This window comes from Oncorhynchus clarkii, chromosome 20 (genome assembly GCF_045791955.1).
Source record: "Oncorhynchus clarkii lewisi isolate Uvic-CL-2024 chromosome 20, UVic_Ocla_1.0, whole genome shotgun sequence".
Classification (NCBI taxonomy): domain Eukaryota; kingdom Metazoa; phylum Chordata; class Actinopteri; order Salmoniformes; family Salmonidae; genus Oncorhynchus; species Oncorhynchus clarkii.
The window spans coordinates 8,530,309-8,556,838 of NC_092166.1; the positions used below are offsets into that span (position 1 = coordinate 8,530,309).

At 41.4% G+C, this 26,530-nt stretch overlaps 1 protein-coding gene across 1 annotated transcript; it reads left to right on the forward strand.

Annotated features, from left to right (window-relative positions):
• Nucleotides 1-1,025: 1,025 nt before the first annotated feature.
• On the forward strand, nt 1,026-25,514 carry LOC139375835 (amyloid beta A4 precursor protein-binding family B member 1-interacting protein-like). Its single transcript, XM_071117741.1, has 13 exons — nt 1,026-1,143; nt 10,130-10,189; nt 12,242-12,332; nt 12,574-12,791; nt 13,141-13,218; nt 14,382-14,541; nt 14,808-14,929; nt 16,060-16,134; nt 16,295-16,438; nt 16,771-16,881; nt 21,813-21,911; nt 23,405-23,528; nt 23,619-25,514. Exons 2-13 carry the CDS (start codon nt 10,130-10,132, stop codon nt 23,717-23,719), a joined length of 1,383 nt encoding a protein of 460 aa, XP_070973842.1. The 5' UTR covers nt 1,026-1,143; the 3' UTR covers nt 23,720-25,514.
• Nucleotides 25,515-26,530: the final 1,016 nt, after the last annotated feature.

Consider the following 26,530-nt stretch of genomic DNA (forward strand, 5'->3'; position numbering starts at 1 on the left):
ATAAAAACAGAAGAATAAATTCCACGCTAAAATGTATTTGAGACTTCGACAGGGGACAGTATGTGTTTCAGACTACAGACCTTTTCCCCCACAATATTAAGTACTATCAAATTCACTGAAGGGGTGAATGGCAGCTTTGAGGGGCGAATGACGGCTTTGATCTCCTCTCTGACATTAAGTGCGCAGCGACAGACTTTCTAAAACACAAATCTAAGGAATCGTAAAAAGGAGAGATGAAAACCTAAGTCTGTCGTCTTTTATGTATACTTTACAACCTCTCCGTTTCCCTCATCCTCCTTCTGCCATGTGGCTTTGGTTAAAGCACAAGCCTCCAGTTGAAATTCAACCGTGGTTGAATGTTTCCTCTGCTTGCTTTCTTTCATTAAAAATATCACAGGCTTTAATAATGGAACTCCCACAAGCACATAATTTACTCTGATGACTGTGGAGTAAAGAGGACTGTGTACAGGAATACTCCTATATATATATGGCCTTTTTCAGCCTAATTAGGAATTGCTGTCAGGACCACACGTGTGTTTTGACGTCTACTCTGTAAACCGATGAACTGACAAACCCTTTAGGCTACATCTTGTCATGTTATTAGATGGCCTATGATGCATTCAGTATCATTCCTTGTAACATTAACACCAACTTATGTCGCATTTTTAAACTGCGAATAGAGTCCGTATCAACTTTATGACATAGTTATAAAAAACATCTATGAAATCACAACCTACAGTCAAATGAAACCTTTTCAAGGTCTGAACATTGAATCCTCCCTCAAATCTGGACAAGCCCCAAAGCAAATTCACAGTAAGCTTCCAACATCTTGTTTGAACCTATCCTGTATCCTCAGACCAGTGCAGATTAGGCAGAGGAGACAAGAAGAGAAAGCCACCTCATGCTTAGATACAGTACAAACCAAGCCTTTTGCTGAGTCATGCCACAGTGAGAAGGTCAACTTCCCCACAGAACAGGAAATAGAGCCCACTGATCAGACAAGTCTCAGTATTCATACCAGTTCCAGATCAACCCCACGTGTGCAAGGTGCACATGTACTTTAAGACACAAGAACTACAGATACAATATCTACCGTTGACTCTATGACTGGAGAGTAACCCGGGAGATCGTTCAACTCCAAAGGTAAACACTTTGGTTGTTTTAGACAGGATCTTGTTTGTCTTTTTACATGTTTATCTTTGAAATGTACGTCCTTTGACTTTGATGACTTTGCTTACTTAATACGTCTGTGAATGGACACTTTACTTGTAGCGTCATCATCTGTTATGTTATCTTACGGTCTGGAATTACACTCTTTCCAGGTTTGAGGTTTAATGCTTCTTCTGGTACTGCCAAAGATAAGGGCGTGGTTGCTCTTAATGCGATGTTGAATTGCTCATATTTGGCCTTGTAACATTTTCATGTCATGCTGAAAATTGTTATGTGCTACTACAGTACATTACTATCACAAATACAGCCCATTGGCCAGTTTAGGGTTAAATACTTGAACATACACATCAGCTTTGGTTAAATAGGCAATCTGGGATTGGTACATCCTTTGTGGACTTATAATTAATGATAACCATTGAATGCCAGATTGCCCAATTAAAGCAAACACATGTCTTTTTACAGCAGCAGCCAGTAATTGCTTATGTATTCAATTATAAAACAGAGGGAGCATTTGACCACAAGAACATTCAACATATGTAGCCTACAGTCACTATCAACAAGCACTATATCTCTCTCTCTCTCTCTGCACAATAAATCATTGTTGATAAGGCGTTGGCCTTTCTGTCTGTCTGTCAGTCAGTCTGTCTGTCTGTCTGTTCTTTAGTGTGTCACTTTATGTGTCAACGCAGAAGTAACATGTCCACAGACCACAGTGGCAGCTGAAAGCAGCCTCTTTGCTAGAACAGGATGATGTGGAACGTCTATTAATGTGTCTGTTTCAATGAGCTATCAGGTCGATGGGTGGCTGGATGGGTGGCTGGGTGGGTGGGTGGCTGGATGGATGGATGGCTGGGTGCGTGGGTGGGTGGCTGGGTGGGTGGATGGGTAGATGGGTACTTGGATGGGTAGGTACTTGGGTGGGTGGCTGGATGGGTGGCTGGGTGGGTGGGTGGGTGGCTGGGTGGCTGGATGGATGGATGGGTGGCTGGATGGGTGGCTGGGTGGCTGGATGGATGGATGGCTGGGTGCGTGGGTGGGTGGCTGGGTGGGTGGATGGGTGGGTGGGTACTTGGATGGGTAGGTACTTGGATGGGTGGCTGGGTGGGTGGCTGGATGGGTGGCTGGGTGGGTGGCTGGATGGATGGGTGGATGGATGGCTGGGTGCGTTGGTGGGTGGGTGGCTGGGTCGGTATTTGGGTGGGTGGCTGGGTCGGTATTTGGGTGGGCGGCTGGCTGGCTGGGTGGCTGGATGGATGGTTGGGTAGCTGGATGGGTGGATGGATGGATGGCTGGGTGGGTGGGTGGGTGGCTGGATGGGTGGATGGATGGCTGGGTGGCTGGATGGATGGGCGGGTGGATGGATGGATGGATGGGTGGATGGATGGATGGATGGGTAGATGGATGGATGGGTAGATGGCTGGGTGGGTGGGTGGGTGGATGGATGGGTAGATGGCTGGGTGGGTGGGTGGATGGATGGGTAGATGGCTGGGTGGGTGGGTGGATGGATGGGTAGATGGGTGGGTGGATGGATGGGTGGATGGCTGGGTGGGTGGGTGGATGATGGGTAGATGGCTGGGTGGGTGGGTGGGTGGATGGATGGATGGATGGATGGCTGGATGGGTGGATGGATGGCTGGGTGGCTGGATGGGTGGGTGGATGGATGGGTGGATGGGTGGGTGGGTGGATGGATGGATGGATGGATGGATGGCTGGATGGATGGATGGGTGGATGGATGGATGGATGGGTAGATGGCTGGGTGGCTGGGTGGATGGATGGGTAGATGGCTGGGTGGGTGAGTGGATGGATGGGTAGATGGCTGGGTGGGTGGGTGGATGGATGGGTAGATGGCTGGGTGGGTGGGTGGATGGATGGGTAGATGGGTGGGTGGATGGATGGGTGGATGGCTGGGTGGGTGGGTGGATGATGGGTAGATGGCTGGATTGGATGGATGGCTGGATGGGTGGATGGATGGCTGGGTGGCTGGATGGGCGGGTGGATGGATGGGTGGATGGGTGGGTGGGTGGGTGGATGGATGGATGGATGGATGGATGGATGGATGGCTGGATGGATGGATGGGTGGATGGATGGATGGATGGGTAGATGGCTGGGTGGCTGGGTGGATGGATGGGTAGATGGCTGGGTGGGTGGGTGGATGGATGGGTAGATGGCTGGGTGGGTGGGTGGATGGATGGGTAGATGGGTGGGTGGGTGGGTGGATGGATGGATGGGGAAATTGCTGGATGGGTGGGTGGGTGGATGGATGGGTAGATGGCTGGGTGGGTGGGTGGGTGGGTGGATGGATGGATGGATGGGCCTTTGTCAAACAGTTTTTTTGAGAAGTATCTAAACGTGTAGTCTTGTGCACTAAACACTTCATCCCTAAGCTGTGTTGAATTGATGGAGCTGAGTGTCATGAGAGGATGTTGTTTCCAAGCCCGCGATATGTCACAATGCCAAGTTTGTTATTTCCCCCTTCATTAAAAACACACAGGTCCTGTCAGATAGAATATAGCAGAATCAGGATCTGGAACAAAAACCCCACATTGTTTTACATCCAGCATTTTGACATTCATATGGAAACAATAGTCACCCCATGCAGTCCTTTTTCTGTTCCTCATTACAGCTTAAATGGATGGTCTGTTTACTCGTCTGGCAAAACAGAGTGGAACTATTCAGGCGTTAGCTATGCTGGGTGGATAAGGACTCAGAGAGTGAAAGACATTGACTCTCTATATTTACCAAAGTTCTAATCTGGACCAGCAACACTTGGTTCGGATGTATTCTTTACTCCATACTATGGATCCTCCATATGTCCCTGCATATGTCCCTCCATATGTCCCTCCATATGTCCCTCCATATGTCCCTCCATATGTCCCTGCATATGTCCCTCCATATGTCCCTGCATATGGTCTAGTTATGCTGTTCCGATGTTCATTTGAGTTATGGTTATAGAATGCCTCTCACCTTTAGCGAGACAGTGCTCCTATCTAAAGGAAATACTTGAAGAGATGATCCATTTTGGCCAGAGCTGCCTGCTACACATGTACTGGTGCATATTTTACTTAACGTTGGCCATAAACGCTCCCCATTCTCCATATGGATTAACTCAGTAGCTAACCTGAACAGGCCTCTCTGAAAGAGCATCAGACTTTGCTTATGGGATGGTTTAATGTGCCGCATAGCCTCTCTGTCTTAAAGGTCCAGTGCAGTCAACAAAAAAAAAGGATTTCTCTGTGTTTTATACACCACCGTTCAAAAGTTTGGTGGTCGCTTAGAAATGTCCTTGTTTTTGAAAGAAAGGCAATTGTTTTGTGCATTAAAATAACATCAAATGAATCAGAAATACATTGTTAATGTTGTAAATGACTATTGGAGCCGGAACGGGTTATTTTTAATGGAATATCTACATAGGCGTACAGAGGCCCATTACACTGCCTTGCAAAAGTATTCACCCCCTTGGTGTTTTTTCTATTTTGTTGCATTACAACCTGTAATTTAAATTGATTTTTATTTGGATTTCATGTAATGGACATAAACAAAATATAATGTTTACATACCCTAATTACTCATCTCATATGTATATGTATATACTGTACTCTACATCATCTACTGCATCTTGCCATCTTTATGTAATACATGTATCACAAGCCACTTTAAACTATGCCACTTTGTTTACATACCCTACATTGCTCATCTCACATGTATATACTGTACTCGATACCATCTACTCCATCTTGCCTATGCCGTTCTCTCCCATCACTCATTCATATATCTTTATGTACATATTCTTTATCCCTTTACACTTGTGTGTATAAGGTAGTAGTTGTGGAATTGTTAGGTTAGATTACTTGTTGGTTATTACTGCATTGTCGCAACTAGAAGCACAAGCATTTCGCTACACTCGCATTAACATCTGCTAACCATGTGTATGATTTGATTTGATTTGGTGAAGTGAAATGAAATTAAATGAAAAAAATGAATTGTTAAAATAAAAATGTACATATTAAAAACAGAAAAGTGGTGAGTGTATATGTATTCACCCCCTTTGCTATGAAGCCCCTAAATAAGATCTGGTGTGACCAATTACCTTCAGAAGTCACATAATTAGTTAAATAAAGTCCACCTGTGTGCAATCTAAGTGTCACATGATCTGTCACATGATCTCAGTGTATATACAGTACCTTGCGAAAGTATTCGGCCCCCTTGAACTTTGCGACCTTTTGCCACATTTCAGGCTTCAAACATAAAGATATAAAACTGTATTTTTTTGTGAAGAATCAACAACAAGTGGGACACAATCATGAAGTGGAACGACATTTATTGGATATTTCAAACTTTTTTAACAAATCAAAAACTGAAAAATTGGGCGTGCAAAATTATTCAGCCCCCTTAAGTTAATACTTTGTAGCGCCACCTTTTGCTGCGATTACAGCTGTCAGTCGCTTGGGGTATGTCTCTATCAGTTTTGCACATCGAGAGACTGACATTTTTTCCCATTCCTCCTTGCAAAACAGCTCGAGCTCAGTGAGGTTGGATGGAGAGCATTTGTGAACAGCAGTTTTCAGTTCTTTCCACAGATTCTCAATTGGATTCAGGTCTGGACTTTGACTTGGCCATTCTAACACCTAGATATGTTTATTTTTGAACCATTCCATTGTAGATTTTGCTTTATGTTTTGGATCATTGTCTTGTTGAAAGACAAATCTCCGTCCCAGTCTCAGGTCTTTTGCAGACTCCATCAGGTTTTCTTCCAGAATGGTCCTGTATTTGGCTCCATCCATCTTCCCATCAATTTTAACCATCTTCCCTGTCCCTGCTGAAGAAAAGCAGGCCCAAACCATGATGCTGCCACCACCATGTTTGACAGTGGGGATGGTGTGTTCAGTGTGATGAGCTGTGTTGCTTTTACGCCAAACATAACGTTTTGCATTGTTGCCAAAAAGTTCAATTTTGGTTTCATCTGACCAGAGCACCTTCTTCCACATGTTTGGTGTGTCTCCCAGGTGGCTTGTGGCAAACTTTAAACAACACTTTTTATGGATATCTTTAAGAAATGGCTTTCTTCTTGCCACTCTTCCATAAAGGCCAGATTTGTACAATATACAACTGATTGTTGTCCTATGGACAGAGTCTCCCACCTCAGCTGTAGATCTCTGCAGTTCATCCAGAGTGATCATGGGCCTCTTGGCTGCATCTCTGATCAGTCTTCTCCTTGTATGAGCTGAAAGTTTAGAGGGACGGCCAGGTCTTGGTAGATTTGCAGTGGTCTGATACTCCTTCCATTTCAATATTATCGCTTGCACAGTGCTCCTTGGGATGTTTAAAGCTTGGGAAATATTTTTGTATCCAAATCCGGCTTTAAACTTCTTCACAACAGTATCTCGGACCTGCCTGGTGTGTTCCTTGTTCTTCATGATGCTCTCTGCGCTTTTAACGGACCTCTGAGACTATCACAGTGCAGGTGCATTTATACGGAGACTTGATTACACACAGGTGGATTGTATTTATCATCATTAGTCATTTAGGTCAACATTGGATCATTCAGAGATCCTCACTGAACTTCTGGAGAGAGTTTGCTGCACTGAAAGTAAAGGGGCTGAATAATTTTGCACGCCCAATTTTTCAGTTTTTGATTTGTTAAAAAAGTTTGAAATATCCAATAAATGTCGTTCCACTTCATGATTGTGTCCCACTTGTTGTTGATTCTTCACAAAAAAATACAGTTTTATATCTTTATGTTTGAAGCCTGAAATGTGGCAAAAGGTCGCAAAGTTCAAGGGGGCCGAATACTTTCGCAAGGCACTGTATACACCTGTTCTGAAAGGCCCCAGAATCTGCAACACCACCAAGCAAGGGGCATCATGAAGACCAAGGAGCTCTCCAAAAAGGTCAGCGACAAAGTTGTGGAGAAGTACAGATCAGGGTTGGGTTATAAAAAAATATCAGAAACTTTGAACATCCCACAGAGCACCATTAAATCCATTATTAAAAAATTGAAAGAACGTGGCATCACAGCAAACCTGCCAAGAGAGGGCCGCCCAACAAAACTCATGGACCAGGCAAGGAGGGCATTAATCAGAGGCAGCAAAGAGACCAAAGATAACCCTGAAGGAGCTGCAAAGCTCCACAGTGGTGATTGGAGTTTCTGTCCATAGGACCACTTTAAGCCGTGCATTTCACAGCTTTACAGAAGAGTGGCCAGAAGAAGTAAAAAATAACCAAACATGTTTGGTGTTCGCCAAAAGGCATGTGGGAGAGTTCCCAAACATATGGAAGAAGGTACTCTGGTCAGATGAGACTAAAAGTGAGCTTTTTGGCCATCAAGGAAAACGCTATAACTGGCGCAAACCCAACACCTCTCATCACCAAGAGAACACCATCCCCACAGTGGAGCATGGTGGTGGCAGCATCCTGCTGTGGGGAAGTTTTTCATCGGCAGGGCCTGGGAAACTGGTCAGAACTGAAGGAATGATGGATGGCACTAAATACAGGGAAATTCTTGAAGGAAACCTGTTTCAATCTTCCAGAGATTTGAGACTGGGACGGAGGTTCACCTTCTAGCAGCACAATAACCCTAAGCATACTGCTAAAGCAACATTTGAGTGGTTTAAGGGGAAATGTTTAATTGTCTTTGAATGGCCTAGTCAAAGCCCAGACCTTAATCCAATTGAGAATCTGTGGTATGACTTAAAGATTGCTGTACACTAGCGGAACCCATCCAACTTGAAGGAGCTGGAGAAGTTTTGCCTTGAAGAATGGGCAAAAATCCCAGTGGCTAGATGTGCCAAGCTTATAGAGACATACCCCAAGGGACTTGCAGCTTTAATTCCTGCAGAAGGTGGCTCTACAAAGTATTGACTTTGGGAAGGGGGGGAATAGTTATGCACACTCAAGTTCTGTTTTTTGTCTTATTTATTGTTTGTTACACAATTAAATATTTTGCATCTTCAAAGTGGTAGGCATGTTGTGTAAATCAAATGACACAACCCCCCAAAAATCAATTTTAATTTGATGTTTTAAGTCAAGAAAATAGGAAAAATGCCAAGGGGGGGTGAATACTTATGCAAGCCACTGTATCAGCAACCATCACTCCTGTGTTCTAATGGCACGTTGTGTTAGCTAATCCAAGTTTATAATTTTAAAAGGCTAAATGATCATTAGAAAAACCTTTTGCAATTATGTTAGCACAGCTGAAAACTGTTGTGCTGTTTTAAATAACCATTAAAAATGGCCTTCAGATACTCAACTAGTCTAGCGCATCAGCATTTGTGAGTTTGATTACAGGCTCAAAATGGCCAGAAACAAAGGCTTTTCTTCTGAAACTCGTCAGTCTATTCTTGTTCTGAGAAATTAAGGCTATCCCATGGAAGAAATTGCCAAGAAACTGAAGATCTAGTACAATGCTGTGTACTACTCCCTTCACAGAACAGCACAAACTGCCCTAACCAGAATAGAAAGAGGAGTGGTGCACAACTGAGCAATAGGACAAGTACATTAGTGTCTAGTTTGAGAAACAGACGCCTCACAAGTCCTCAACTGGCAGCTTCATTAAACAGTACCCGCAAAACACCAGTCTCAACGTCACCAGTGAAGAGGCAACTCCTGGATGCTGGCCTTCTAGGCAGAGTTACAAAGAAAAAGACATATCTCAGACTGACTAATAAAAAGAAAAGATTAAGATGTGTAAAAGAACACAGACACTTTACAGAGGAACTCATTGGATGTGTCAGGGCTTGCAAACACGAGACTACCAGACGAGCTAAATGCCTTCTATGCTCGCTTCGAGGCATGCAACACTGAACCATGTGTGAGAGCACCAGCTGTTCCGGACGACTGTATGATCACATGCTCTGTAGCCGATGTGAGTAAGACCTTTAAACAGGTTAACATTCACAGTGACGAGTACTCAGTGCATGCGCTGACCAGCTGGCAAGTGTCTTCACTGACATTTTCAACCTCTCCCTAGCCCAGTCTGTAATACCAATATATTTTTCAAGCCAACCACCATATAGTCCCTGTGCCCAAGAATGCCAAGGTAATCTTTCTAAATGACTACCGCCGCGTAGCACTCACATCTGTAGCCGTGAAATGCTTTGAAAGCCTGGTCATGGCTCACGTCAACACCATCATCCCAGAAACACTGGATCCACTCCAATTCACATACCGCCCCAACAAATCCATAGATGACGGCAATTATTTTGCACTCCACACTGCCTTTTCCCACCTGGTCAAAAGGAACACCTATTTGACTACAGCTCCACGTTCAACCCCATAGTGCCCTCAATGCTCATCACTAAGCTAAGGAGCCTGGGACTAAACACCTCCTACCCAGAAAGGATTTGATATTGAGATAAAAACAGCTGCATTGAACCTTTTTAAAAAGCAACTTGTCTGGCAGCCTCTAATAAAAATGTGTCCACCTCTCAAAGTACAAGCAACATGGAAGCCCTTTGAGCCGTCACATACCACACCGCCACATTGAGTCTCTGTGCCACTGTGGGCATTTAAAACACGCTAACTGGGTACCATTCATTTACAGCGGTTTTTTTCGGTTAGAAAAATGCTAATATTAGCAGTTGGTGTCAGTAAAAACCAAGGATGGGATTACAGCCTTTCTTTGTCCATAGACTGCATTCATGCAATTTAGCTGAAACTATCCCTTTAATTAAGATTTTACAAGTTGAAGTGGCTTTGGTTGAGTAGGGCTATTCTCTGTCAACTCCAATGATGTCATGTTTACGGCTCACAGGAAGTTGGTGGTCACCTTAATGGGGAGGATGGGCTCGTGGTAATGATGTCAAACATGGTTTCCATGTGTTCGATGCCATTCCATTCACGCCGTTCCAGCCATTATAATAAGGCGTCCTCCCCTCAGCAGTCTACACTGGTTGGGCTCATTGATGGTCTTCTTGCGTGTAGCCATTTGTTTTAAACAACTGCTGCTTGTTCTCTGTAACAGATGGAGGACATAGACGCCATGTTCACTGACCTGCTGGGAGAGATGGACCTCCTAACACAGGTAAGTTATCACTGGGACCACTCTTATTCATAAACTACACTTCCCATGATTCATCAGAACATCAGCAACTGTGTTAAATAGTTTTTTTATTGAGGCTGTAGCGGTTTTTAACCCAAGGACTACAGCTGTAAATTAGCCTTTTCATTTCCAATGTATTATCTTTTAAATTAATGTAGAGAAGATGTTGATTTATCAAGTGAATGATGAGAAGTAATATCATCTGGTTTGAGTAATGGACGCAAGCCACTGATTTTAAGGTCATCGTAGGATGAGGATGTCTTCAAGCACTTTTGGTCCTCCATGACACTATTATGTATGTAGCCAGACGAAACATTTTGACACAAATAGAATACTGGCTTAGGCCTGAAGTATGTGCATTGTATGCCATGCATTCAACTCCTCTTAAAGGGACATTTCAGTATTTTACACCTTAACGTTAGATTTTTAGTACCTTTATTTAAACTAGGTAAGCCAGTTAAGAACATATTGTTATTTACAATAACGGTCTACCCCGGCCCAATTGTGAGGCTGCCCTATGGGGCTCCCATTCTTGGACAGATCCAGTCCCTGGAATCAAACCAGGGACTGCAGTGACACCTTTTGCACTGAGATGCAGTGCCTTAGACCGCTGCGCCACTTGGGAGCCCGAAGTAGTCTATGGACCGGGAGAAACTATAGTCCATGGCTTGGTTTTCTTTAAACAACCATTACAAACTTCAGCTAACTGAAGCCACCGCTAGCTAAACATCAATGAAAGTGATAGGGACAAACAAGGAATAGACATTTTAAAAATAACCGAATTAACTCAATATCGGGTTTGATGCTGACAAATCCCTTCCATTGATTTTCAGCTGATTGCGCTAGATAAAGTTAGCTGAAGTTTATAGTGGCTGTTAAAAACATGGATTACATATTCTCCAGGCCCATAGACTACTTTCAGGGTGAGGAACCATGTAACATCAAGTTGTAAAATATGGATCTTCCCCTTTTAATGAATGTAGATCTAAGGACAGGATTGGTCCTAAATGGCAATACATTAAAATCGAACACTACGTAATGGGTCAATTAAACCTCATATGGAGAACCACAAATGTGTCACTGTCTAACAGGGTCTTTTCCAAATTAGGAAGAAACCAGTTTTATTTGAATAATCATTCTTCCTGAATTTAAGAGGATCAAATGTAATCCAATTATGGCCATGATTGGATTTATACATAATTTGGGTTATTGCCTGGGAGCATGCAGGCTAATCAGACCTCAGAATCCATCCATGGTTTGCTACCCAATGACTCAAAGGGCTAAAGGTTTAATTGAGCGTGGCTTTGAACATGAAAACAGATGTTTGTTTCTACATTCATCAGGTTTCATGTGTGCCAGGGGAGATCATATGCAGGTCGGCAGGTCGCCCACTTCTATAGACTGTTTAAGATATAGAATTACTGGTGTTGCCTGCTGGGGATGTTTATGAAAACATTGCATTACATCTTTAATAATCAGTTTCTCTCTGACATCACATCATTGACTTAATGCAGAATTATAGCTTTCTTCTTTTATATTTCTGTTATCTTTCTATTTGACATAAAAAAAAATACAAGGTCTGAATTCTGACTGTGTTCCACACAGCTTATAAGCATGGCTACCCAGAACGTCCTTGAAGAAAAAAAAAAAGAAAACGGAATATTTTTCTAGAGGGCATTCTTGGAATTAACTTACAAATGCTGCAAACATTGTTGGAGTGTTCTCTACACTCTTAGAAAAAAAAGGTGCTATCTAGAACCTCCCCGAAGGAGAACCCTTTGAAGAACCCTTTTGAATTCCACAGAGGGTTCTGCATGGAACCCAAAAGAGTTCTACCTGGAACCAAAAAGGGTTCTACCTGGAACCTAAAAGGGTTCAACCTGGAACCAAAAAAGGTTCTCCTATGGGGACAGCCGAAGAACCCATTTGGAACCCTTTTTTTGTAAGAGTGTATGTAAAACATACAATTCCTGTCTGTTCATGTCCTAAAATATCTGTATTCAAACTCTTCATCTGAACCCTTTGTCTTGACAGAGTCTTGGGTATGAAACGGACTCCTCAGAAATATCATCCAGCAGTTCACAGATAGAAAACAACTTCTCTATTGGGTTCACAGATTTGAAAGGTGAAAAACACCAGCAACACTAGATCATCAAACAGTTATCTCTAGAGTTGATGCATATGACATACTGTAAATGTATTTCAAGCCTTGCTTGCCAATAACAACCTCACATTTGACTAGTACACGAGTTAGACTGGTAAAGTAATTAACTAGAAGGGAAGTAGTTGTGTTGTCCCATTTACCCACAACCCCTTTTGATCAGATAAACCCTACCTCCTCTAATTTTCATCTTCCTCTCTGGTAGAATCTCTAAATGAGCTAGAGGATCACGACCTTGACGCTCTGATGGCTGATCTGGGGTCAGATTTGACGGAGACAGAGGAGACACTGAATGCAGCCAAGACGGGACATGTCCACACACAACAGCACAAGTCTGGCCTCTACACCCCGCAACAAAATGTCCAAGCACCTATCCCCTCCTCCTCCTCTCTCCCTCCTGAACCCTCTGAACCACTGCTAGCGGTAACTTCCCATAGATATACTGTACGCTGTAATGTGTGACTGACTGGGGTTGGAACGCGGGTTTCCTGCTCACCACAAGACTGTTAGCCCTCTGAGCTAAAAGCTAGGCATTAGCCAGGGAGCTAATGTAAGTCTTCAGGTCTCAGGCAAGAACACATAACTATTTATGTTATAAATGCAGGGGTACACAACATCAGGCCCTTGAGTTCTGCAGTTATTTATATTTCTGTATATCAAGGCATTTTAACCTTTCTGTTTTTGTAGCTATTTACTTCCGATATACAGTAAAAGGTAGCACTGCTTTACACTCTTGCTCTTTTAATTAAACATTATACCTTCATTTTTCCAGGGAGAGGCTGAAGCACAAGCCAAAGCCGACAAAATCAAGCTGGCTCTGGAGAAGCTAAAAGAAGCCAAAGTTAAAAAGGTACATTGGGTTAATTTCACTAAACCGGCTATAATAGAAGCTTCACTTTGTGAGGAGTTGAGATACCTCTATATCATGTATATCACTGTGAGGTTTGGAGGAAAACACCTATATATATATATATATATATACACTCCCCTCCATATGTATTTGGACAGTGATGCTAAAATTGTAAATGACAGCTCTATACTGCAGCATTTCGGATTTGAGATCAAATGGTTCCTATGAGGCAACAATCCAGAATGTAACCTTTCATTTCACGTCCTATTGGGCAAAACATCATCCGAAACACCACCAAAACATCATCCGAAACACATCCAAAACATCATCCGAAACACATCCAAAACATCATCCGAAACACAACCAAAACATCATCCGAAACACAACCAAAACATCATCCGAAACACACAGAAACACATCCAAAACATCATCCGAAACACAACCAAAACATCATCCGAAACACAACCAAAACATCATCCGAAACACACAGAAACACAACCAAAACATCATCCGAAACACATCCAAAACATCATCCGAAACACAACCAAAACATAATCCGAAACACAACCAAAACATCATCCGAAACACACAGAAACACAACCAAAACATCATCCGAAACACATCCAAAACATCATCCGAAACACAACCAAAACATGCCGTAAATGCATCCAACAAGTTTGTCAAGTCACAAGCTTGATAAAGTCATTGTGTGCAAGGGATATGTGGCCAAATACTCAACTTTTGGCTACTTTACACTAATAAGTCAAATCTGTCCAAATACTTATGACATCTTAAAATGGAGGGGACTAGGTACATAAAGTGCTGTCATTTCTAAACTGTGAAACAGACATGTATAAAACAAAAAAAACTCAAATTTAAGGTGACATTTTCTACTATGAAACATTTGATCTCAAATCCAAAATGATGGATTATAGAGACACATTTAACATGTTAGCTTTACTGTCCAAATACATACGGAGGGGAGTGTAGATGCACATCACTCTAGTAATCATTGTGAAATGCTCTTCACATAGAAATAGAATGACTAGAATGGCTATCCCCATTCAAGTCAATGATCTGTGATGGGTGAACCGGTGGCCATATTGAGTGTTTCCCAATAAATACTTATATGTCTATCGTTGTTCCTATGTACATCCTTGTAGTTGGTGGTCAAGGTGATGATGAGCGATGGCAGCTCCAAGACACTGATGGTGGACGAGAAACAGACGGTGAGGGACGTGCTGGATAATCTGTTTGAGAAGACCCACTGCGACTGCAGCATGGACTGGAGCCTATGTGAGACCAACCCTGAGCTGCAGGCTGGTGAGGCTCACACACCAGACCTGGGTTCAAATAGTATTTGTTTCTGTCAAATACTTTGAGCGTTTGATTGAGCCTGACTGAAATGGCAGTTTGGTGTCGGGTTTGTACTTTTTAGACTCTTCCATTGGTTCCATTGCACCAAGCAAGTTCAGTCAAGTGCAGTCAAAGTATTAGTGGTATGATTTAAGATATGATATTGTACAGTATGATTTAATGTACATCATTTTCAGAAAGCAATTGAAGTTCCTATTTTTTTCTCAATACAGAAAGGGGGTTTGAAGACCATGAATATCTGGTGGAGTCTCTTTCTGCATGGACACGAGACAGTGAAAACAAAATCCTTTTCCTTCTGAGACCCAACAAATATCTCCTCTTCAAAGACCCCCAGGTGAGTACAGTAGAGACCTGGGAAGTATTGATTCGGCACCAAACGGAATAACATTTATTGAAACAGGGAGGAAACTACTTGAACTTCAGCCAAAAACAAATTTCAATTTGTGTTTTCTGTTGCAAAATGTTTTAAAACATTTACTGTTGCTTGCCCTTATGACCATGGCCCAGAGTTCACACAAAACAGTGAACTGTGCTTTCTAATTTAACAGTGAAATGGTATGTTGCATGGTTGCTACATATGTCTCTATTTTTGCCAACTTTTTACCAAATGAAAGATTTGGTTATAGTAGACCAACTGGCAGCCAAGCTCTGTGTTTTAGTTCCATTATTGATATCCCTGTGCTGACATTTATATTTATATTTATTATGGATCCCCATTAGTTCCTGCCAAAACAGCAGCTACTCTTCCTGGGGTTTATTATGGATCCCCATTAGTTCCTGCCAAGGCAGCAGCTACTCTTCCTGGGGTTTATTATGGATCCCCATTAGTTCCTGACAAAACAGCAGCTACTCTTCCTGGGGTTTATTATGGATCCCCATTAGTTCCTGACAAAACAGCAGCTACTCTTCCTGGGGTTTATTATGGATCCCCATTAGTTCCTGACAAAACAGCAGCTACTCTTCCTGGGGTTTATTATGGATCCCCATTAGTTCCTGCCAAAACAGCAGCTACTCTTCCTGGGGTTTATTATGGATCCCCATTAGTTCCTGCCAAGGCAGCAGCTACTCTTCCTGGGGTTTATTATGGATCCCCATTAGTTCCTGACAAAACAGCAGCTACTCTTCCTGGGGTCCAGCAAAATTAAGGCAGTTTATACTATTTTAAAACATTACAATACATTCACAGATTTCACAACACACTGTGTGCCCTCAGGCCCCTACTCCACCACTACCACATATTTACAGTACTAAATCCGTGTGTGTGTATAGTGCGTATGTTATTGTGTGTGTGTGTGTGTGTGTGTGTGTGTGTGTGTGTGTGTGTGTGTGTGTGTGTGTGCATGTGCATGTGTGTGCATGTGTCTGTGCCAATGTTTGTGTTGCTTCACAGTCCCCTCCGTTCCATAAGGTGTTGTTTTTTTAATCTTTTTTTTTTTTATCTAACATTGTCTTTTCACCTCCAAGATATTCTACCTATGGAAGAAACATAAACAATGTATGAATGAGATAAAAGAATGCCATAAGGAACTTCTGCTAAAGGTGAGTTATCCTCACAAACACACCTATAGAGGATTCTGTAGCTTATATAATAAACACGTTCACTGTGCTAATATTTTTATTGAAGGAGTTCTCCTTCCTCTATAGCAAATCAGATTTATCCAAAACCCTCAAACACTTTATTTTAAACGTCTGAATCCAGGAACATTTTGAGGGGCCGTCTGTCATCGTCCCAGACCTGGAGGGGCCGCTGTATCTGAGGGAGGACAGGAAGAAATCGTGGAAACGTCGCTACTTCCTGCTCAGAGCTTCTGGGATATACTATGTGCCTAAAGGAAAGACAAAGGTACAGGAAGTGACGTAATAACCATCAAAGTCCAGCAAGTCCCGTAAACATCTTGTCCAAACATAGAAAGTATTTTTGATATACAGTATTACAGGCCATTTCTAAACTTTTACAGAGACCTATACATGTTGTTTCTACATAGAACTGAGGTAAACCAGTTTTTTTATTTTTTATTAGTGAGGACGTCTACATTAATTCCTTCATATTGGGACATTTCCCACTAAAACAGTGCTGTAGGAAATCCGTAATAACTTACTGCATCTTCAGTAATATGATCCATATGAACTGAATTCTACTTGTCCGGGTTTTTTAATGCTTTTCTCCCTTGGCAGACATCCAGGGACCTGGCGTGCTTCATTCAGTTTGACAAAGTCAACATCTACACCACCACTGATTACAAACAGAAGTACAAAGCACCCACTAACTTCTGCTTCATCCTCAAGGTAGGCCATCCACTTCAGAGGAAACAATAGCATGATGGTTATTCATTTATTTTTCTTCTCCCATCAACACCCTGAGGTAACACACACACACACACACACACACACACACACTCTCACACACACTCTCTCACACACACTCTCACACACACTCTCACACACACTCTCTCACACACACACACACACACACACACACACACACACACACACACACACACACACACACACACACACACACACACACACACACACACACACACACTTTTGACAGGCTAAAAGAAGGACAGGGTCAGTGACATTGTAATGGCTCTGGAGTGATTGTGGGGGTTAACTCAGCCTCCTCAGCAGGAAGAGGCGTTGTCGTGCCCTCTTCACGACTGTGTTGTTGTGTGTGGACCATGGTAATTCCTTAGTGATGTGGACACCGAGGAACTTGAAGCTCTCTACCTGCTCCACTAAGCCCTGTCAATGTGGATGGGGGCGTGCTCGGCCCTGCATGGTTTGCAATACAATACAAATGAAAAAAGTTTTGAGGGCCAGCAAGGCAACAAATATTTGAATGTTTGCATGTTTAAATATAAAAAATGTTAACAGGAAGTTGTGTCCTATTGTGTCTACTATAACACATTGCCACGACGCCACCACACACCGACATCTGACGTGGATGTTGCTATAGTTTAGTGTGGTCCATCAGAGATCACTATCTATTATGAGGAACGAAAGAGAGACAGAGAGAGAGAAAGAGACAGAGACAGAGAGACAGGTCGAGAAAGAGAGAGAAAGAGACAGAGACAGAGAGACAGGTCGAGAAAGAGAGAGACAGGGAGATCAGAGCGAAAGAGAGAGAAAGGGAGAAAAAGTGAAATGGAGACAGAGAGAGAGAAACATAAAGAGAGAGACAGAGAGAGACAGCGAGAGAGACAGAAAAAGAATGAAAGCAGGGGGAGTGAGGTGTCAAGAGAGAAAGAGAAATGAGAGAGAACGAGAGAATGAGAGAGAGAGAAAGAGAGAAGCAGACAGACAATCAGGCAGACAGACAGACAGACAGTTATCAACTTAAACGACCTGTCAGTCATCAAGAGGCTTTTTAATAAGGAAACGTTTCCCCTACAGAGAATATAATTTTCTCAGACAAAGAATGACAGCAGGGGGAGTGAGGTGTCAGTTGGTTGAAGTGGAGGGCAGGTCTGACACATGCTGGGTTGTGGCGTCCCTTCAAAAGAGCGTTCAGGGTCGGGTACTTAGAACCTTGCAGCTGGGTTGAGCTGTGTCTGATGGTCCTTAGTTTGCAACTACAATTCACCACTCAACCCCAATGTTCTCTCTGGGTTGAAATACTACTTGAAATCTTTCTACTACGTTGAGCTTTGTTTTCTTAAGCCTGCTTGGAGTGCCAGATGGGAGGAGTTTGCACTTTTTCTACTATCCAATTTTTTTAAACTTTAATTTTTATTTAACTAGGCAAGTCAGTGAAGAACAAATTATTATTTACAATGACGCCCTACACCGGCCAAACCAGGAAGATGCTGGGCCAATTGTGCGATGCCCTATGGGACTCCCAATCACAGCCAGTTGTGATACAGCCTGGATTTGAACCAGGGTGTCTGTAGTGACGCATCGAGCACTAAGGCAGTGCCTTAGATCGCTGCGCCACTCAGGAGCCCAAGATCTATCCCTATGTTATCTCTGTTATCTCTGTTACCTATGTTATCTCTGTTACCTCTGTTATCTCTGTTACCTCTGTTACCTCTGTTATCTCTGTTATCTCTGTTTCATATTTTCAGGAAATTAACAGCTAAGTTGATGATAGTGATGGTTCTCATGGTAAGGTCAACCAGTAAGGAAGTGGAAGGTCAGTTACAGTAGGTCAGTTACAATAGGTCAGTTACAATAAGTAAGTTATAATAGGTCAGTTATAATATGCCGCAATAGGTCAGTTATAATAGGTCAGTTATAATAGGTCAGTTATAATAGGTCAGTTACAATAGGTCAGTTATAATAGGTCAGTTACAATAGGTCAGTTACAATAGGTCAGTTACAATAGGTCAGTTATAATAGGTCAGTTACAATAGGTCAGTTACAATAGGCCAGTTATAATAGGTTACAATAGGTCAGTTACAATAGGTCAGTTATAATAGGTCAGTTATAATAGGTCAGTTATAATAGGTCAGTTACAATAAGTCAGTTATAATAGGTTGAAATAGGTCAGTTATAATAGGTCAGTTACAATAAGTCAGTTACAATAGGTCGCAATAGGTCAGTTATAATAGGTCAGTTATAAAAGGTCGCAATAGGCCAGTTATACTAGGTTAGTTATTATAGGTCACAATAGGTTAGTTATAATAGGTCACAATAGGTCAGCTACAATAGGTCAATTATAATAGGTTACAATAGATCAGTTACAATAGGCCACAATAGGTCAGTTATAATAGGTCAGTTATAATAGGTCAGTTACAATAGGTCAGTTATAATAGGTTACAATAGATCAGTTACAATAGGCCACAATAGGTCAGTTATAATAGGTCAGTTATAATAGGTCAGTTATAATAGGTCGCAATAGGTCAGTTACAATAGGCCAGTTATACTAGGTTAGTTATAATAGGTCACAATAGGTTAGCTATAATAGGTCACAATAGGTCAGTTACAATAGGTCAGTTACAATATGTCAGTTACAATAGGCCAGTTATAATAGGCCAGTATTAATAGGTCAGTTACAATAGGCCAGTTATACTAGGTTAGTTATTATAGGTCACAATAGGTTAGTTATAATAGGTCACAATAGGTCAGCTACAATAGGTCAGTTATAATAGGTCAGTTATAATAGGACAGTTACAATAGGTCAGTTATAATAGGTTACAATAGATCAGTTACAATAGGCCACAATAGGTCAGTTATAATAGGTCAGTTATAATAGGTCAGTTATAATAGGTCGCAATAGGTCAGTTACAATAGGCCAGTTATACTAGGTTAGTTATAATAGGTCACAATAGGTTAGTTATAATAGGTCAGTTACAATAGGTCAGTTACAATAGGTTACAATAGGTCAGTTATAGGTCAGTTACAATAGGTCAGTTACGATAAGTCAGTTATAATAAATAGGTCAGTTATAATAGGTCAGTTACAATAAGTCCGTTATAATAGGTCAGTTATAATAGGTCACAATAGGTTAGTTATAATAGGTCAGTTACAATAGGTCAGTTACAATAAGTCAATTATAATAGGCCAGTATTAATAGGTCAGTCATAATAGGTCACAATAGGTCAGTTATAAGAGGCCAGTTACAATAAGTCAGTTATAATAGGTCCGTTATAATAGGTCACAATAGGTTAGTTATAATAGGTCACAATAGGTCAGTTACAATAGGTTGCAATAGGTCAGTTATAATAGGCCAGTTACAATAAGTCAGTTATAATAGGTCAGTTATAATAGGTCAGTTACAATAAGTTATAATAGGTCAGTTATAATAGGTCAGTTACAATAAGTTATAATAGGTCAGTTATAATAGGTCAGTTACAATAGGTCGCAATAGGTCAGTTACAATAGGCCAGTTATACTAGGTTAGTTATAATAGGTCACAATAGGTTAGTTATAATAGGTCACAATAGGTCAGTTACAATAGGTCAGTTACAATAGATCAGTTACAATAGGTCAGTTATAATAGGTCACAATAGGTCAGTTATAATAGGTCACAATAGGTCAGTTATAATAAGTCAGTTACAATATGTCAGTTATAATAGGTCAGTTATAATAGGTCACAATAGGTTAGTTATAATAGGTCAGTTACAATATGTCAGTTACAATAGGCCAGTTATAATAGGCCAGTATTAATAGGTCAGTTATAATAGGTCAGTTACAATAAGTCAGTTATTATATGTCTGTTATAATAGGTCACAATAGGTTAGTTATAATAGGTCAGTTATAATAGGTCAGTTACAATAAGTCAGTTATTTTTTTAATTTTTTTATTTTACCTTTATTTAACTAGGCAAGTCAGTTAAGAACAAATTCTTATTTTCAATGACGGCCTAGGAACAGTGGGTTAACTGCCTGTTCAGGGGCAGAACGACAGATTTGTACCTTGTCAGCTCAGGGGTTTGCTCAAGTCCAATGCTCTAACCACTAGGCTACCCTGCCGCCCCAGTTATAATAGGTTGCAATAGGTCAGTTATAATAGGCCAGTTACAATAAGTCAGTTATAATAGGTGAGTTATAATAGGCCACAATAGGTTAGTTATAATAGGTCACAATAGGTCAGTTACAATAGGTTGCAATAGGTCAGTTATAATAGGCCAGTTACAATAAGTCAGTTATAATAGGTCAGTTATAATAGGTCACAATAGGTCAGTTACAATAGGTCAGTTACAATAAGTCATAGGTCAGTTATAATAGGTCAGAACCATGTCTGACAGTGATTTGTTTTTAAAGGTACATCACCGGAAGTTGAGTTCCTAACTGTTACCTTGAACTTGAGCTTATATTTCCACGTTACGGTTTATAACGGCAACATACGAGCTGAATCCATTTCTGTTTTGGGCACTATTTTCTAGAGGCAAAAATTTGGTGTGACAAAAAAGTGTATCTTCAAATAAGAGTTTTGATTTAAAACAGGCAACAAAGTTATGGTTCAAATTAGGGGCCTTTTATTTTTTTACCTCACCATTTATTTTGGGTGTATGGGAATGTTCATGCATTCTTAACATGATCGAGAAAGGTTCTTACCATTGCTAGTGAAGTACACATGGAGCTCCATCATAGGTCGCCTCCTGCAGGCTTGTTGATGAACTTCTAAAACAATAAATACTGGACTCCTTGAACAAAGACGTATTGCATCAAGCATCGATGCAGTCTCTCCTGACAGACATTGCATGCATGGGAGAATTAGCTGTAGGTGCGTTGATTACCATCAATACAATATGTTCTGGTCTTGCCCTGTAGCATCCTCAGATCCAGAAGGAGTCCCAGTACATCAGGTTCCTGTGTTGTGACGATGAGCACACTCTCTCCCTCTGGGTCAACTCCATCAGAGTAGCCAAGGTTAGACTTTACTCATACCCTTTACTCATACCCTTTCCTTTACTCATAACCTTTCCTCTACTCATACCCTTTCCTCTACTCATAACCTTTCCTCTACTCATAACCTTTACTCTACTCATACCCTTTACTCTACTCATAACCTTTCCTCTACTCATACCCTTTACTCTTACCCTTTACTCTACTCATACCCTTTACTCTACTCATAACCTTTCCTCTACTCATACCCTTTACTCTTACCCTTTACTCTACTCTTACCCTTTACTCTACTCATACCCTTTACTCTACTCATACCCTTTACTCTACTCTTACCCTTTACTCTTACCCTTTACTCTACTCATACCCTTTACTCATACCCTTTACTCTACTCATAACCTTTCCTCTACTCATACCCTTTACTCTTACCCTTTACTCTACTCATACCCTTTACTCTACTCATACCCTTTACTCTTACCCTTTACTCTACTCATACCCTTTACTCTACTCATACCCTTTACTCTACTCATACCCTTTACTCTACTCATACCCTTTACTCTTACCCTTTACTCTACTCATACCCTTTACTCTACTCATACCCTTTACTCTACTCATACCCTTTACCCATACCCTTTCCTCTACTCAACCTTTCCTCTACTCATACCCTTTACTCTACTCATAACCTTTCCTCTACTCTTACCCTTTACTCTACTCATACCCTTTACTCTTCTCATACCCTTTACTCTACTCATACCCTTTACTCATACCCTTTCCTCTACTCAACCTTTCCTCTACTCATACCCTTTACTCTACTCATACGCTTTCCTCTACTCATACCCTTTCCTCTACTCATACTCTTTACTCTACTCATACCCTTTACTCTTCTCATACCCTTTACTCTACTCATACCCTTTACTCTACTCATACCCTTTACTCTACTCATACCCTTTCCTCTACTCATACCCTTTCCTCTACTCATACCCTTTACTCTACTCATACGCTTTCCTCTACTCATACCCTTTCCTCTACTCATACCCTTTACTCTACTCATACCCTTTACTCTTCTCATACCCTTTACTCTACTCATACCCTTTACTCTACTCATACCCTTTACTCATACCCTTTACTCTACTCATACCCTTTCCTCTACTCATACCCTTTACTCTACTCATACCCTTTACTCTTCTCATACCCTTTACTCTACTCATACCCTTTACTCTACTCATACCCTTTCCTCTACTCATACCCTTTCCTCTACTCATAACCTTTCCTCTACTCATACCCTTTCCTCTACTCATACCCTTTCCTCTACTCATACCCTTTACTCATACCCTTTCCTCTACTCATACCCTTTCCTCTACTCATAACCTTTCCTCTACTCATACCCTTTCCTCTACTCATACCCTTTACTCTACTCATACCCTTTACTCTACTCATACCCTTTACTCTACTCATACCCTTTACTCTTCTCATACCCTTTACTCTCTTGTGTGTACCTACCCGTATCTATCTTTGTTTAGTATGGGGCCACCCTGTATCACAACTATCAGAAGGCAGTGAGGAGAGCCTTAACCACCACCTCCACTCTGCATGTGACCAGTCTGCCTATCTCCAGCCCTCCCACACATTCTACTGGGCACATAGGTGACACACACACACACACACACACACACACACACACACACACACACACACACACACACACTAAATAATATATTATTTTCCTTTCCTCAGCAACAGTGAGGGCCAATGGACATCCTGATCAGGACGACCTCTCTGAACCGCCCCCAGACTTTATTCCCCCGCCCCCTCCTGGGTGGAGCTCTGGGGTCTAGGGATGGAGCTCCGCCCACTCACCCATGACTTCTGTAGAGGACGTTCTCAACCTACCTACCTACAGACAGACAGTCCCAGTGTTCATGAACCAGAGCGATGCTTTTAAAAAATAGCACCTCGGGAGGTGACAGGCCCTGCTCCAATAATTCAAAATGCATTCTTCCTTTCTTCCCTCCTTCTTTAAGTAACTGATCTGACAAGATATGATTGGACAACACAATGCAGTGGAGACATTTCCAAACCAGTGACTGATGGGAAAGGGGGATACCTAGTCAGTTGAATAGGGAAAGGGGGGATACCTAGTCAGTTGTATAGGGAAAGGGGGGATACCTAGTCAGTTGTATAGGGAAAGGGGGGATACCTAGTCAGTTGTATAGGGAAAGGGGGGATACCTAGTCAGTTGTATAGGGAAAGGGGGGATACCTAGTCAGTTGCACAACTGAATGCATTCAACCGAAATGTGTCTTCCGCATTTAACCCAACCCCCGCGATGCATGTTCTTGGGTTATTTATGTATTGAATTGTATTATTTATGTAATAAGTCAGAATTATTAAAACCTAAGTTAACCACAGTAAAGCTATGTTGTAATTGCAACCTGATGAAGATGTACAGCATGTTGTTATGCCGCTTTATCAACACAGACATAATTGGCTAAGCCAGATCAATTCCTATAGTATTTATTACATGCTGACGGGCAGATGAACATCTCTTTGGCATTGTGCTTCATGTCTAGCATGCAAACTCCCGTTTCTATCTGTTAGTTGACAATTAACTTTACTGTTGGTCATTGACCTTACTTCAATGAAAAACTGTGATGTAGAGTTGCTATGGATAGTGCGTTGCAATGAAGTGACTAAGTCATGTGTGTGTGTGTGTGTATTAATGAGTAGTATTATTGGGTGTTAAATTGTTTGGCAAAAACGCCATAGAAACTAATTGGATTTCCAATTAGCTCTTAATAATAGATTTACAGTCACGCACGCGTACATTTTAATGTACGAGTGGTCCCGGGAATCAAACCCACTATCTTGGTATTGCAAGCTCCATACTCTATCAACTGAGATACAGAGGACAACTCTACCACTCTTCCCTCTTCTTTAACTGTCCCAAAGACAAATCCCCCACCAAAGAGCAGCTTCATGTGTTGTTTCGGTGAGCTGTTTATTACAAAAAAGACTGTACATAAATGTAAATGAACACATTATATATACAAACCAGGGGCTCTATTCGATCCGCATCGCAGAAGTTCAGCTTTACAGCAAGAAGGCAATGTTCCCACTTTAGCGATGACGCCATTCACGATAAACACTGCATATATCGGCTCAATCAGAGATTCCCTTTCAATATCTATTACGGCATTTGTAACGCTTCAGCTTTCCAGATTGGATAGAGCCCCAAGAGACGAGACGAGAAATATCACATTCTGTTCCCATGAACAGTCCAAGTTACAGATACACTTTTCCCACATTTCATATTCATAATAAAACAGACATCAAATCAAGGCGCATTGTGCCGTGGAGCCCCGAAATGTTTCACGTTTTAGTGGTAAACATAGTGGTTGTCTAATAATATTTTTCTAGGAAAATATAAATAAATCACAATCCAAACTGCTACCAAACCATGACCGGCAGTCTCAGACAGAGTCTTTCAAAACAATCACTTGCAGTGCTGGAAATGCTTAGGTAGAAAAAAGTTGTTTCTCACAAAATTGACCTCTGATGGAAGAGTTAAAAGTACAATCAATAACTGGATGTAGTGGCAAATTATTATTCACAATAAAAAAAAAAGAAATGTTTTTGTTGTTGTTGATGTAGTCATGCATACATTGAGGTTGAATACTGTTCATGTTGATTATGTTGGCATTACACGGTCAGCACGTGGCAAGCTTTTAACATCCCTTTGTCTGTGCGACATGTCTACTTCATAGTGTCATCACCGTAACCTGTTCTTAACATTACTGATGGCTCAAATAAACCTCAAACGTCAGTACGTAAGAGGTATGGACATCCGACCACAAGCAGCCTACATCTTGGCATGGAAGTATTTCATCATAAACTGTATTCAGTCATAGATAGCATCATGTCATGTTTGCAAGAAAGTCATGTATTACGATGCACTGAAATGTGTGTGGAATACGACTTCATCGAAAACGTGTGGCACAAATGTGTCTTCTTATTTTTTTTTTAAGACAATCGTTTTAGTACATTTTGAGATAACAATGCACTGCTAAATTGTCTACATCCACTGTGATAGAAAGGATAGAGCAAGGGTACGTTCAAGATTGAACATTTAGCATCGTGTTGCAAATCACCCTGTACTGCTCAATAGGTATGCTAGCAGCCTATACCGTTCTTTGATAGCCCGGCGTCCTTGTTTTGAGGTTGTGTTGCTAATGGAAGTTGATACTTGTTACCAAGCACCAAAGATAAGCACCTATCCAGACCCCACTGACAAAACTCAGGATGATATAACTTGAAAAAAAGATAACGCAACGGTCAGATAGCCTGAACGCAACCCGGTTGTCGCAAATCAAAACCGTATAAAATTGAAGTCGTATAAAAAGCCATTGAGAACCAAGCAGACATTCTAACACAATGGAACCATGATGGAACAAAAGTACAATAATCCGTTTCTTGACGTTTGCCATTTGAAGCAAAGCACATTTCAGGAACCATTTTCTACAGTAGCCTGACAGCATAAAAAATAAGCAAGATACACTTTATTTTCCACATAAAAAAATAAAATAAAAACCATTCTTATCAAGTGACAATTGGCCGAGCCTAGGGTAGAAATGGCACTAAAAGAGAAA